Here is a 15,813-nt window from a genome sequence, read left to right on the forward strand (position 1 = left end):
ATTTCTATGGGGGTTTGCCGGGACCAAACCGATTCGTCGTAAAATGCGGGTCGTCGCAAAACCAGGGACGGATAATCGAGGTTCCACTGTATACCACGAGCAGTGAGCTTGCAAGGTGTGATGCACCCGAAACACACCAGAAAGGTGACTTATGTGTCAACGTGCCTGCTATATCTTTGCATCAGAGTGAATTATGCGACCTCAAGTGTCCGATAGCCTGTAGTCACAGCTGGTCTTGTTATACAATGGAGGTCTAAATGCAATAAATAATTATTATTAGTCAGCGCTGTCTGTCATGGTCACTAAGTCCCCACCAACCTGTCCGATTCAGTACTCTCCTTCTCTGAAATGATTTCACACCTAAATTGCACAACCCTGCGTGAGCACATCAGGGAACACTTTTGACTCCTCGAGTGCAGAAAGTTGTCCTCCACAGTTCACTGTAAATACTTTTGATGGTAAGCAGCACACCTGCTGTTTTAACCTTCACCACCAAGTGTCAAAGTGAGCACTAAAAGAAAGTTGTTTATTAAGGAGTGTCTGTGTAGTAGCGCTTCTTGAGGGTACGGTATTTCTTGAGCATGTAGAGTGCCTCGAGCTCCTTGATGATGTACTGTCCTCTGGCAAGCAGCATGGTCAACTGCTCAGGGTCTTTGACATCGCGGTTCTTGAGGAAGGCAGCCTTCAGTCGACTCCGAAAGTAGTCATAGCCCTTTGGGTAGTCACGCCCAAGGTGCAGCAGCTGCGGGCAGCCACACGAACATCATTCTCTGCACAACAGGTACTAATTGCTCACCAAATATATTAGCCGCAGTTAAATTACAAGCCGCACATAATAATGTGTGAAAATCGGCAAAACTTGACTGTCAAAGAAGCAACACAATGTAAACCCCTTGCCTCCTAAATGTTGATATTCTGCACATCCATACCTTGCAGCATGTATGGGCCATCATAGAGAGCCCATGACGCAACAAACGATGATAGATTATGCAAAGGTAGACTTCCCAGCTTCCTTGGAACTTTTTTTAAACCACACGATGTTCCGTTACAAGAAGTGTATGATTGTCATCTATGGGGAATAGCAATAACCTTGAGCAAATGAGTTCATTTGGAACTCTGAGTCCTATGCAAGGCTCTACCATGTGAGCTAGCAGACAGCAGCATGAGCACAAATTATTTACAGGGTCACTGAATATGGAAAATCAGTTCTGTGTAAGCTTGTAAGGCAAAGCAAAGTTCATGAAAAAGCTATCTAACCAGGAGGCAGTACAGGAGGCCGACAACTTGAAGCACAGGCAAGAGAAACTAATGATTCCTAGCAGCTTCACGCTGCAAATGAGTAGATGATAATTTTTCGCTCAAAGGGAATGCCATCATCCTTCATCGCCTTTCTGTTTTGTATCGTAATAGAATGCTTACAGTCTGAAGTGTCCAACAATGCAGTGGTTTCTCTGGAAAACTAGTAGAAATTTTTAAAACAGAATTTTTATATCTATGTTCTGTCTCCTTCAAACAGTGTAGGAGTCTAACATTGATTACTGCACGTGATGACAATCGTGCAGGTGAAAGTAAAAAACTGGAGCCACATGAAGTTTTAGCAGCATTACTTCGTTTTTGCTTAATATTAAAACAACTACTGTAAATGTTGTTTAAAGCACACAATTGGTCAAATAAAGCATTATTACCGTTGTGCTCAGTCAACGTGAAAAATCTCAGCAGTTGAGCTCATTCTGCTTCTAACATTATGTAACTGCGCAAGAAATGGACGGTAACACACGAGGAAAAAAAAGCACAAACTCTACTCTTGTGTTACCGTTCGTTTTTTGCGCAGTTACATTACCAACTCGCCCAACCCACCACTCTTCTGTTTCTGACGCTATATGCCGGCATCGCGAGAAGAACTAGTATAGTGGTTCCACTTGTAGCAAATGTGCGAATAAAATGAAGATGCGTGGCCATGTGGCCTGCCGAGACATGCTTTGCAGAAGTAGGTCACTGCTCTGTTAACAGTGAAGCTGTTCTTAGTCTGGCAGTGTAACGCTGGTCACATGGCCTTGCGGTGTGGCTTGGTAGGAAGGGGGAGAGCTGTGCTGTGCAGAGAGAGGCCTGGTGGAAAGGGGGAACCAATGGGACATGTGCCAAGAGCGACGAGGATGAGGCTTAGAGGAAAGCACGTCAGGACCACGGTGCAAGATGTTATACTCTTTAGGTGAGGACACTTCATGGCTTGCTTGCGAGCAGCGTTCAACCAGATAAAGTAACTGTGCACGCCTGTTGGTCCGGTGCTGGCAGTGGATATCTACTGGCGGGACAACGCAACTTCGAGCAACCGACGTTTGCCACACGTCATGTTTTCCGGTTGCGAAAAACGTGGCATGAGTTTCCAGCTTTAGTTGCTGGTTTCTACGGAAACGCCTTTTTGATTTGAAGTTGCATTGTCTCGCTGATAGGTATCATTGGACATTTGGGCGCACAGTGTTGTTACTTTATCCGGTTGATATGAGTGTCCTCACCTAAAGAGTATATATTTTGCACTGTGGTCAGAACCCAGCTGTGTGCGAGAAGTAGGTGAGTGAGGGACTCAGTGGAGTATTAGAATAACAGAGAGCTGAGCTAGTTGGTAAGTATTCATTCTAAAATGACAGGGCATGCAAACACAGACACAAGAAAGAAGTCAGGACACCACAAACGCCGACTAACAACTGAATAGATGCACAACGGCGGAAAAGAAAGAAGGCACAAAAACTTATCTGCGCATGCCCATGCAATAGGCGAACCTATCAATCCAGCACGCGTTATCTTTCAACAGTTATCTTTCGCGAAGGCCCCCACGGCCCCCACGCGTGCCGGATATCTGATAGGTTCGCCTATTGCATGGGCATGCGCAGATAAGTTTTCGTGCCTTCTTTCTTTTCCACCGTTGTGCATCTCTTCAGTTGTTAGTCGGCGTTTGTGGTGTCCTGACTTCTTTCTTGTGTTCGTGTTTGCACGCCCTGTCTTTTTAGGAGTGGAGCATAAAGGAGGGTCTTGGTTCTTCAGGAGTTCACTCTTCCGGAATGGCCGAGACTGCTTGGATGAAGAAGCTGCCCGTAGTAGGCATGACGAAAGGGGGCATCAGCTTCACCGTTTCGCCGGCTTTCACGGAGAGTTCTGTGTTGCCTATAACTGCTTTCTCTCTACACTTGTGTAGTCGCGGAGGGTGATCAAGGCATACACGGTGCTCCAAAGACTTCTTCTGAACTTCATCTTTTTTATATTTCTACTGAGGTTATTGTGGCACATGTTTTGGGGTACCACAATATGGCATCACTGTAATGTGACATAACTTTTAGTCATGGCTGATTGATTATTGCAAACAGTAATCGGGGTGGTTTGCATGCTGCTATCTAATATTTGATTTCACATGTGCTAGTTGGATATCCTGTGAGGGGAGTCTGCAGAAGCTGCAAAGCATTCAAAGAAGTTGTGCAGAGAATGGCTGGGCTTATGGGAAACACCAAGAACAGTGGCATGTTTTAGACCAAAATTCAGTACAAAACAAAGCACTCACATTTTTGTACAGCTGGACAACTTGGCCCCGCACGGATGCCATTGTGATTCTGCGTGGGATACAAAATATCAAAACTGGTTCTACACTGCATCTATGGAACTTTGAGTAGAGTTGTCTAAAAAACTGCTCAGGAAGTTTAACTTTAATGATATCACATGGCGGTCAGTTCTAGAGCACAGGGATTGCTGTTTTTTGGAAAAAGGTACAGAGGAAAATGGTACAAGGTACTCTTTCTTCTATGCGCAAATGCCCAATTTTTTAAACCTGAACACACATGCGTCATCTGCCGAGTCAATAAGCGCTGTATAATGGTGCTTAGTGACAAAATGAACGAGAATACATGCATGTGCGCGATGAGCAGTCTCCTTCTGCTAGGCTGTTATGGGAACTGGACATTAGCCCCGCTTCTTTGAGCACCGTTAGCATCCTTTCTTTTTCTTTTTTGAGTGCTGCCATCAAGTTATAAAGAAAAGGTCAAGTAGTCATGCTTGAGATGAACGGTATGTGATATACACCCTCTGATTATATTATGTGCATATCAGCATTTTTTTTCTTTTTCCTGTGGTTCACGCAGCACTTTCCTGAGGCAAAAAAGATATCTGCCACTGCAAGCCAGAAACAGGACAAAAAAAGCAGGTGGGTTGGGTCCATTTCACATAAGAGCCTGGCAGACGAAAACTGCACAGGCTCTAATTTCACTGCTGTGCTCCATCGTACTGTGTTTATCAACTCGGCGGTCGACGCTCGTGCGTTCAGGTTAAAAAATTGGGCGGCTGTACCTTTTCTAACACAAAAGAGTTCTATAGCAACATCCACCAAGAAACGGCTTCCATCATTTCTATCATGTAATTGATGTCAATAAAAGGGCATGAAGGTAGGTAATAAAGAAATTAAAAAGAAAACTCGGGAAGCATTCCCCAGCTGGGGAATCGAGCGCAGAGGCACACGCTCTAACCACTCTGCCATGAATGCATCTCGGCGCAGACACATTATACGTGCTCCTCTCTAATAGTTTTCGCTGCTCTTGACAAGGATGGAGTCACCATGTGAAAGTGGTGCAGTGAAGTACTGCACTGAAGTGCTGCGGGGGCATCTCACTAGCAATGCAGTTTCGCAATGGCTTCTTTTCCTCGTCAGACTTGCCGTTGGCTTCCATGTGCAGTTTCATGTCATACTGCTTGCTTGCAAGGGTTCCGAATAAGAATACTCCTACATTGAGCACCGCAAAAAGGGAGCAACCTCAATGGGTGAATGTCGTGAAAATGACTGCAATGGACCAGCAAAACACACAACAGGAAGCACAACACTTTCAGGGGTGCAAACTACGAACTGTGCCTCTCACATTTGTGAATTAGAGCGTGTAGCAGCGTACCGGGCTGCCCCAGGACACTATGGAGTTGAACCAAAATGCTCAGTGGAGATCTGGTAGTACGTGTCAACATGGGTGCATACACATCAAAGCCTGTCACACCAACCCAACAGAAATGCACACTGTGCAAATTCCTGAACATCCGATAAGCCTGCTGCTACTATGGAGCACACTTTCATATCATCAGCAATTCCTACAAACGAGATTTTCAAGAAAGCAACCACGTTCACTAATAGCGCATTTGTTGATGGCTTTGTGTATCTGAGCATTGAAATCAAATGTACATCGAGGGAGTCAACAGAGTGAACACTACCCTGGAAACTATCTTAAAGAGTGAATAGGCACCTTTGTTCACAGTTGAACATAATTTCCAAAGTATTTTTGCTGAGAAATATAATTAAGGCTATTTTTTTATGTTCCCATCATATTTGCATGAGTTTTTCATTATAATGAAAAATATTTTAAAGAAAGAAAATTTCTTAAACTTCTGATTCTTTTGTTTGCAAAAGTTGTGCTGCTCTTTTTGGGATTTCCTTTGGGGCAATTATTTGCTCGTTAGTGCAGCAACATCTGGCAACTCTGCCAATAACGATGAATTGTTTACAAAATGGCAAAAAGTTTCACAGCCAGGAGACAGTTAGGAAATCTATGTTGACGAAAGCTTTTTCCATAAGGCGACAATGGGCAACACTGTCGAATGCTTTTGAAAGTCTACGATTATAGTCGATCCGAAAATTATCAGCGTTACACACTATAATCCTCTTCTGAACTTATGCTCACTTTCAAAAACAAAATTATTAGGCTCCAAATGGTTAGTCACATTTGAAACAATGATGTGTTTGAATAGTTAACTAGGAATACTGGTTACTGACATAGGGAGATAGTTATAAACTTTTAATCTCCCAATATGTGAACTGGAAATAAAATGTGCAGACCTTTGCTCAGCAGCCCCAGATTTTATCCACTCGACCACAGTGCTGTACAGACACCATTCATTGCGCACTCTTGGCTCAAGCAGCTACATGCAACTACAAGGCAATAGGTGCATAGCAAAATGGCGCGTCATCTGCTACGGTACTTCTGGTTCGAGGCCTAGCTCTTCGCTGCTTCAAGGTGCTTGCCATTCAGTGTAATCGGGGAGGAAACACGGGCAATTCTGCGACGCGTTTGTTACCGGTTGTCGAGTGATTGTGTAGCTGAATTCTTTTGCAAATGGATACAAAGTATATCGCAGTTTATAAAACAAAGTGATAAGTAGTATGCCTTAAAACACGCAGTAATAGTTTGAAGAAATAGCTTGATTTAGTATCTTGGAGCACAAACGGTGCCTACCTCAGAGTCGCTCACACATATGAGCACACATGTGTCAACATACGTACGTTTCCAAATCCCTTAAATACTTCAGACAAAAGTACACGTAATCTGCCAGATCAAGTACTCCGATACAGTATACTTGCACTGCATATAGGAAACCCAAGCTCAAGTATGGGCGCGATGCTTGCGCGGCTGAGCATTACGTTACTGGGGGCAGACGCTGCCTGCGAAGGCGGTTTGTCACCGGATTTTCCAGCGGTGGTGGCAAGGACACGTACGCACATGCTCCTCATTCGGCCTGGAGCACTGCTAGTCAGCAATAGTCAACATTGCAATGCATCGCAGATGCAATCCGAGATCTCTGCGCGTACGTGGAAGCGGAGGCGGCAGTGTTGCGGCTATGGATGCCCCCAGTTGCGATAAAAGCAATGACACCGCTCGACGTTGCTTTGAAAGCCTATACTGCGTTGCCTACTTTTTGACAAATCTATAAAAACTGCTCAACGTGTAAAAGGACAATGGAACAAAGCGGCCGCTCAGTTACTGATATCGCATGACATAAAACTACCGAAGTCACTTTTGAAGCAATGAGTTGCATGGTACGGCCTTTTAGTGGAACTTGAAAGACAAAAATATGTTGAGTGCACAGCATTTCGCATCCACTGAAACACAATGCTCGAATGCGCGAGGGAACGACATCTCACTTAAAGGAAGATTCAGAGGCCCAAAAGAAAAGCCTGAAAACTGCAAAAGTTAATCGTTCAATGAGTTGCATGGTACGGCCTTTTAGTGGAACTTGAAAGACAAAGGTATGTTGAGTGCACAGCATTTCGCATCCATTGAAACACAATGCTCGAAGGCGCGAGGGAACGACATCTCACTTAAAGGAAGATTCAGAGGCCCAAAAGAAAAGCCTGAAAACTGCAAAAGTTAATCTTTCACTTTTACAGTAAAAAACACTTCACAATTGCCATTCATTACATCGAACCCGCGATGGTATCTTTGCAACACAAAAGTAAATAGATAATTTTACGAGTTCAGCAAAATGAAAATGTATTGAGCGGATGTTTCATGACACTGGTATGTGCAACAAATCTTTACAGGTCACAACATGTGTTAAAACACCCTTTGCTGCGAAACAACATGCATGTGTCCGGAGGTGCATGCCACTTGAACAAAGAAATGGCCGTTCGCACCTTTATAACGATCCCGTAGCGATTGCATGTTATTCAACTAAGCTGCACAGCACTCCAAAGTATTATGCAGCAATATGTGAGAAAATGAGACCGCGACTGCTAGATGGAACACACAGAAAGCGACGGCACTAGCAACAGTGCCTGTTTGCCGGCACGACATCTCAAACTGGAAGTCGATGCAGACGGGCACCGTAGCCCACAATCCTTTGCGAGATCCACCTAGTCACGGAGTACAAAGGCAACATTAATTGATGAAGGCCTTGCAGGAATAGGCATGGTGTCTGTGCTGGCAAGCTCTGCTGATCTGGTGTAGTAGAAGCAGTTTTGAATGAACAAGTGGCAGAAGGCAGGCTAGTTGGCTTTGAGGTTGAAAAAAACCGTGCAAGCATGGGACAAAGGAACAAAAGATAAAACAGCAAGTGCTCCTTCAATGACAGGAAAATGTGACCCAGTGACATTTGACAACAGGTGCAGCTGGGATGATGCACAATCACAACTGTACGCGTGCATGTGGCTGTGTGTCCAATTATTAGCAACGCATGTTTGCTTGCACTTCAGAAGCAAGTTACACCTTGGTTACCACACCGCAATGTTACTCGTGATAAATCCTGAGGGCTACTGAATTTTTCTCATCTGTCATTGGGCACAGCTCATTGAAACAGCCAGTGGCAAAGGAAGAAGGGCTTTCCCATCAACATGAAATGTTGATCATGCAAATGTGGTGATTAAAGCTTTAACACCAAGCAGATGAACAGTTAACGATTGTGGCAGCATTTTATAAGCTCATCTAACCAACAAGACATATGCAAAGAGTTCCCCATTCTTTGTTTGAGCTGTACAGAGAGAAACACTGCCGTGTTCTGCATGCATGCATTCAGCTTTGTTTCTCACGAGAATAGGCGCACACTGTTTTTACAAGGGATCAGCTTAATGTACAGGCGTCTGCATGAATTCTATGCACTTTCTTTCTTTTTTACATGTTCAATTTTCTCACCTATGTATGCTCGATGTCATGTGCACTGATTTATTTCCTTTAATAACTTCTTGCATACTCATTAACTGTTTGTTTACTCATAAAAAAAAAGGCACCTTGTAGATTTGCACCACAGCATTAGTCCTTCAGAAGAACATCTATATGTCTGTAACAGCAAAGTAGAAGACTGAAGTAATACTGAAAGACGAGCTAGTTGGTATGAGTGCATCGTAATTATTTTAGCGCACACTGACACACGGACACAGAAAAGAAGGGTACACCACAAGCGTACTATCAACTGAAGGTTTTATTCAGAAAAGGAACATATATATCAAAGTAGTCACCCTCTGCCCATGCGCACCGTAGTTTCAAATCCATGTCATCGTACCGTATCTCATGTGTTAATTATCCGCTTTAGCAGTGACACTTCTTTTTCGAAAATTGTCACTGACGGGTGGGATACATGATGATTGCCTAATGTTGATGTGAAATGCCTCCGCAATCTCTCGTGCGGTGCGATCATGGTGCTTAAACAAAATGATTGTATTTGAAAAGCGCGCCTCGCAACCACACTTTGCACAGTGTAAGGCCAAATGCGTTAGCGGCCTGCCCTTTAAGATGACTGGTGCTCCCTTAGGAATATTTATGCAGCGACCAGTCTGCCCCACGTACACTCGTCCGCATGTGAGAGGAATACAGTAAACAAGGTTAAACGCACATGGAACAAAACAGACCTTGTGCTTAATCTTGCAAGTTTGTGCGCCTGCAGGTCTGCTTTGTTCCATGTGCGTTTAACCTTGTTTACTGTATTCCTCTCACATGCGGACGAGTGTAGTGGGCAGACTGGTCGCTGCATAAATATTCGCCTAAGGGAGCACCAGTCATCTTTAAAGGGCAGGCCGCTAACGCATTTGGCCTTACACTGTGCAAAGTGTGGTTGCGAGGCGCGCTTTTCAAATACAATCATTTTGTTTAAGCACCATGATCGCACCGCACGAGAGATTGCGGAGGCATTTCACATCACATTAGGCAATCATCATGTATCAGCCACCCGTCAGTGACAATTTTCGAAAAAGAAGTGTCACTGCTAAAGCGGATAATTAACACATGAGATACGGTACGATGACTGGATTTGAAACTACGACGGTGCGCATGGGCAGAGGGTGACTACTTTGATATATATGTTCCTTTTCTGAATAAAACCTTCAGTTGATAGTAGCGCTTGTGGTGTACCCTTCTTTTCTGTGTCCGTGTGTCAGTGCGCTAAAATAAGTTACGATGCAAAGTAGAAGACCTTAAAATCTATCAATTTCAAAGTATTGAAAAGCAGTGTTGAATAAGTTCATTTCATAATCGGTTGTGTGAAAGTGATGTGAAGCTCAAGAAAATCGGCTCCTTCAAACCCTCCTCTTTAACATTAATGGAACTGTTCTAGACATATAAGCATCTAGGTGTTCACATCTGCTGACATTTCCTGGATGTCAACTATGTCATTAATAATACTAATTGCACCACATTAGGTTACACAAGGTTTCAAGGCCACCATCATCTGTTAAATTATTATTACATAAATACTTCTAAAGTCTAATCTTAATACACATACGCTCTGGGATCCAACTAAAGAATTTATAACCATCATCTGCAACTTCCCATTCTCGCTCTGTGTAAGATGAGTGTTTATTTATCATTAATTTGCATGATGTTTCGTGAACCACATACTAAATATTATAGTCTTAGAGAGTCACCTTATTTATCTTATCATACTATCACTGCCATAAAGATACTAAACAGTTTGCAGATCCACTTATGCTGAAAACAGCTAAAGAATAGAACCACCTGCCCGCCTCCATCGCTGCCATTCCAAGTGCATCTGCATTTTAAGTCTGCTGTCGATGATTATTACTCCAAGTACTAGACGCCAGCAAATGTTACCCCATGGGGGCATGAGTGAGTCTGAGCTCACTCAGACTCACTCAAGCAATATATTCGCTCTGAGGGCTCACTCGGACTCAAGACTCACCAAAATTTTCCTCAACCCGACTCACTAAACTTTTCCTCAACCAAACTTATTCGGACTCAAACTCACCAAATATTACTCAGCCAGACGCACTCAGACTCGCAGCTTGACTTGAGCCTGAGTGAGTCGACTTACGAGTCTGTGAGCGCAAAACTAGCTTTTCAGATTTGGTGTCAATGCTCTTTAACGCCATATCTCACAATCGGTGCTCTACGATATGCCTTTTGATCTATAACTTTCAAATACGAGTTATCAGTAATTCAGTAATCCAGTAAGGACATCTTTATGAAATACCTGACTCACGAGATATTTTATCAAGAACTTTCGTGAAAGCGTTTGCGGGGTGAGGTCATGACACCCCTCCAAAGTCACGTCTCTGACCAATAAATATTGAGGTGCCCCATGAACGTGAGTGTGTGAGATATGTGTGAATAGACTTGAGTATAAACGTAAGCTGATATAGGCTTCCAGTAATGCTGAAGATGGAACAAATAGGGCCATAGGTTGACAATAAAAGATGGATCTCGCTCGGACTAACTCAAGAAATATATTGCGTTTAGGGCTCACTTAAAGACCACCAATATTTTTCTCAACCATCATCGGACTCAGCTCACCAAAACATTACTCACCCGGACTCACTTAGACTCAGATTCATGGGCCGATCTGAGTCTGAGTGAATCTGAAAAGTCGACTCATGAGTGAGTTTGCCGATTTGGCTATCGCCGACGTATTGTGTTTCAACTTACCACCCCTTCTGTACCCATTTGGGCATGAAGGTATTGAAACAAATAAATACATACGCAGTTTCTCTGTATGAGTAGTGCCGTGCTCTGCGGTACCTAAAAAGGACTCTAAATGTGAAAATATGTTTATTTTATTCTCTATGCCGAAATGTGGCATTGACGTCTGTGAAATCTGACACCTTCATAGGTGGGCATATGCTGCACTGCAATCAGTAACATACATAATATTATAATCTCCCAATGCTAATGTGGGTACTTTCCCAAAGTTGCACATATGCACTGTTGACAAGATGCCTGCACTATAAACCATTGCTAAAATATATGAGACACTTTTGAAATGTTCCATCCAACGACAATTTAATGGGATGAATGTTTTTAAGGTGTGCTTCTGCCGCTGTACATGCATTTGATAAGGTATCTGGTTGTGAATGCTGGTAATGTTGTCCTGAAACCTTTTCAATATGCAGGAGGAATTTTCTCACAGAATAGGGATTCATAACCATGCTAGGTAATCTAAATGAAATTGCCAAACTTATGGTCCCATTCATTCTTAACGCACAAAAGCAACAAAATCTCAGCGCCACAATCGGTCACCACTACTAATGGCAGCGGCAGAGGTGCAATGGCAGTAACTGAAGTTGGTCTATAGTAGCGTGTATAGCATTTCAACATAAAGAGCACGAAACGCTTTAGCAAAATGCTTGGCAAACGGCGAGCTATTGCTCTTTCTGGCTTTTTGTATAATTGCATACAACGAAACCCATATGTTGAAGTTGTAAAAAATATGGGAATTAGTTCAAGGTAGAGAACCATTCTATATAAATCTTAAGAAGAATTCGCACTGTAACAATATTTAAGCTGCTAATTTTAGTGTGCAAGTTGGCTTCATGGCACTGCTTTACGATAATGCAAGAAAGGTGGCTTCACGACAATACGTGGAGTTTTTTTTTCTTCGTAGTTTTTATTTTTCCATGGTTTATATTGGGGGTGCAGATGATATGCAGGGGTGGCTATACGCAACAAAATACAGTATCAATAAAAACAGCACCTCAACATCTTCATCACAGCAGTGTGTACTCGTCGGGTGCCAGCAGCCTCTAGTCCGCCTTGGCCCTAACGGCGGCCTTGTTCATCAATATAGTACTCAGAGTGGTTCTCAGAGTGGGCAACGTCAGACTTCTTCACTCCCTGTTCAAATGTGTTGATTATTGCCAGCTTTGTAGAGAACCAAAGGTTCTTCCATTTCACAGCAGCAACCACATTAACATTGAAGTGGAGAATTGCGGACGGCGATGAGGAATCACGGGAGAATGCACATTATGGCGAGCGGTAGTTTCTACTAGCTCCGTGCAGCACCCTCCTAATTACACCACTTACTCTCCCAAATGCATACAAGAAGGCCCCTTCCGTGAGGGAAAGCCAACTTCAAAAGGCGTTTTGCGTTTGTGCTGCCCAGGTTCGATGTACGAAGTGTTTTGGCTATTTTTGTTCAATGCAGCCATAGACATTCAATGCATTGATGTTAAATCATTGTTGTATGGTATATAGCTTGGTATAAAGGATAATTCGATGTACCGGAGTTTGATACAGACGATTTTCCACAGCAGCGCACGGGTGCGGCCATGTTTGATCACATGATCGTAACTGGCCTTCGGCCAGCGAAGCGGCCGTACCACACAAGCTGGTTGCAGCAGGGTGCAAGCAAGTCACATGCTTGCACAGCAAAACATAGTTCTGTATGCAATCGCCTAAAAGTTTATAAGGTTGAGACATTTGCATTTTTTTGGCACGTACTATGCCACAGTGATAAGCAATATGTTTATTATACTTCGCATTTATGGCATATGCCTTTAATTGTTGTATCAGCAACCGCCAGTAGCTGTGGTTACAAATCAACGTGGCAGCACCCATGCAGACGCGACTGCTCGCTTCGATCCGAACTCTCGCTTACTACTTGTCCTGACACTGTCCCGACATCAATAAATGAGTGGTGAAATCGGCTATTGCTTTGTGTCATCTCACGCGGGGGACCAAGTACCAGGTATGTTTTTTCTTCATTATTGAGATAAGCTGTGTTTTTTAGCCACGCCTGCTAAGTCTCATCTCCGGTCAATAGCTGCAGCAGGCATCCCGATTTAGACTCGCACGTTCGTGTCTCTGAGTAGATCTTGGAGGCATATCACAGCAGGGAACTTAATTTGACTAGCTAGGGTCATTCTTGCCCATCTGCGGTCGCTGCCTCCAGGAATTTAGCCACCTTCCTGAGATTTTTTGCATTATACATATTATTGCTCCACGCTGTACCTGCTTAGATAAACCTTCCTGCACTCGTACACATAGCTATTTTCCCTCAACAATTGAATGGTGGAGTGCACTGCCCGGAATTGTTCCCTCTTTGCCCGTGACCCCATTCCTGTCTGCCATCGACATGTGATGTCACCCTGCCGTGATGGACTGCAGTATACAAAAATAAAATAATATGTCACCGCATTTGCAATTTAGTTCGATAGCTATGGCATCTTTCTGAAGGGCCGGGAATGCATGCCTATGAGAATGCTCAACTGCAAGCATGATACGTGAACTTTCGTAACGTGCAAGCACTTTTGACAGCCTGGGTGTGGCCGCCATCAAGAGGTCAATAGCTGCAGCAGGCATCCCGATTTAGACTCGCACGTTCGTGTCTCTGCTTCTGGGTAAAAAGCTGGACCGGACATCAGCACTCGGCCAAGAGTAGAAACGATCACCTTTTATGTTCCAATGTGCGTAATATTTACACCACGGCGCACTTCTGTGGGCGACAACAGCATACTTGTCACGGCAGAAGCTTTCCTGCTCGCGCCTCTTACGTCGCCATAAACAGAATTTATAGAACAGTTCTTCACCAGAAACCAGTTGCAGCGTCAGAAATGCGGTCAACGTTAACACGAACTACGATCAAATTGTTTGCATAAAAACACCAATAATCTACAGCAAAGTAAGCAGCAAAAACACTAAAAAAAGTACACGAAATTTCAGGCAGTACCGGCAGTATGTAACATTGCTCGGGCCACTGCACCACATGGTCAAAAAAAAGCTGGACGAACACCGTGTGAATGCTCACGTGAAAGGTCAAACATGCGACTGCGTTGGCCTACGTGACACACCACGCCACAAAGGTGGCGGCGGCGTCGTTTGTGCTTGGAGCGAGGCGCTGGCAAGTGCGCTTGCGGCACCGGCGACGAGAAGATCGCGGGATCATCGACAGTAGTACAGTTGCCAGCGAGCGACGTTCGCACACACGCGCCGATAGCCACGACGGAGAGCCTCTGATTACGACGCGAGACAGCCGACCTAAGCCAACGTCTAAGCTGACCTAGACTACCGCGGTGGACGCAGCACTAGACAACGTTCATGCACTGCAGCTAAGTGACCTAGGATAGGGGGAGTGTCCAAAGCGCCGGCTCCCGCGTGGGCCTTTTGCGGTGAACTGCCGCGCCGCGCCGCTGCTGCGCCGGACCCTAGGACCCTGGGCTTTCCGCGCTCGGGAAGCGCGTGGAAAGCGAGGAGCGTCTGCTACGCGCTGTAGTTTTTTTGCGCTGACTTTCCACACACGGCACTTGAAGTCTACTTAACTTTATAATGCGGTCCGGAATGGAGCTTATCCATCTTTAAGCATTGTGTTAGTGCTGGGGAAACAGCAGAACGCAAAAAATCACGTGTCAAGAGGTATCAACGCGCGGCCTAGATCCGGTGACAAAGTTCGAGAACGTTAATTGGTTACGTAAAAACGCGCAAAACGAACACGCACAAGGAAAGAACGAAAAGAGCTGATTCGCACGGGTAATCGGGCAATAGCATCACGCATGCAAGAATTAAGAGCAATAAAAAAAGTAAATTACAAGCGCAGTCAGCTCAAATACGCGCAGTGACCGCTTCACACTACGAGCTTTTTGCTCATGGTCGCCAGTGCTTTGCTAGCCATATGCACACCGCTTTATTCGACAATTTGTTAGCCTCCCCTAGCCCTTTATCATGGACACAGCACATTGAGAAGACGTAAGGGGAACAAAAGAAAGAGTAGAGACGACCATATGACCGCAGTGCTGTTGGCTTATTTTTGCTTCTGAGGTAGCGTACAACAAGGCTCACCGTGCGCAAAGCTTGTGTTAAATTCCGATATTTGAAAGAAAAGAAATGCCACCTGATTCCACAAGTTTTTTGCATAAAAGAAGTAATATAGAAAATGTTTACGAATATCCAGATATATTGAAATAATGTTTCAAATACCAAAATTCTTCCTGTACAAGTTAAATAGCTGCCTGAACGAAAATACAGTAAGACACTTACAAATATGAAGGTGCCGTATCTCAATCACTTCAGAAAATTTTTCATATAGAGAGATCTCTTATTACCTAGCCTGAAAAAGCAGACTAGATGTTTCGGAGCCAGCTGTGGTTACGCATGCGTCGTCGGTCTTAATTGTTTCTATATACAGGGATCACTGAACGTCAATATGAAACGTTCGCGCGAGATGCGTATTGCTACAAGCCTTCACCATACGAAATAAAAACAGTTTCAAACAACTAATTCTCAACTTCAGATATTTTCATGGTTCTCGGCGGTTAAGCGTTCGCGCGTTTCAGAGACTTTCAAAAAGATGGACGAGTAGTTA

General features: G+C 44.0%; 1 protein-coding gene across 2 annotated transcripts; it reads right to left on the reverse strand.

Annotated features, from left to right (window-relative positions):
* Nucleotides 1-505: 505 nt before the first annotated feature.
* Nucleotides 506-14,537, reverse strand: LOC119377968 (electron transfer flavoprotein regulatory factor 1). 2 transcript variants are annotated; one of them, XM_037647245.2, is made up of 3 exons: nucleotides 14,263-14,537; nucleotides 3,551-3,599; nucleotides 506-742 (listed from the first exon to the last, which is right to left on the reverse strand). In XM_037647245.2, the coding sequence occupies exons 2-3, from the start codon at nucleotides 3,590-3,592 to the stop codon at nucleotides 530-532; spliced, it is 255 nt and encodes an 84-aa protein (XP_037503173.1). In that variant the 5' UTR covers nucleotides 3,593-3,599; nucleotides 14,263-14,537; the 3' UTR covers nucleotides 506-529. The 2 variants fall into 2 exon arrangements, with proteins under 2 accessions (XP_037503173.1, XP_037503172.1); XM_037647244.2 differs by having other exon boundaries at nucleotides 14,185-14,537.
* Nucleotides 14,538-15,813: the final 1,276 nt, after the last annotated feature.

This window comes from Rhipicephalus sanguineus, unplaced genomic scaffold (genome assembly GCF_013339695.2).
Source record: "Rhipicephalus sanguineus isolate Rsan-2018 unplaced genomic scaffold, BIME_Rsan_1.4 Seq637, whole genome shotgun sequence".
Classification (NCBI taxonomy): domain Eukaryota; kingdom Metazoa; phylum Arthropoda; class Arachnida; order Ixodida; family Ixodidae; genus Rhipicephalus; species Rhipicephalus sanguineus.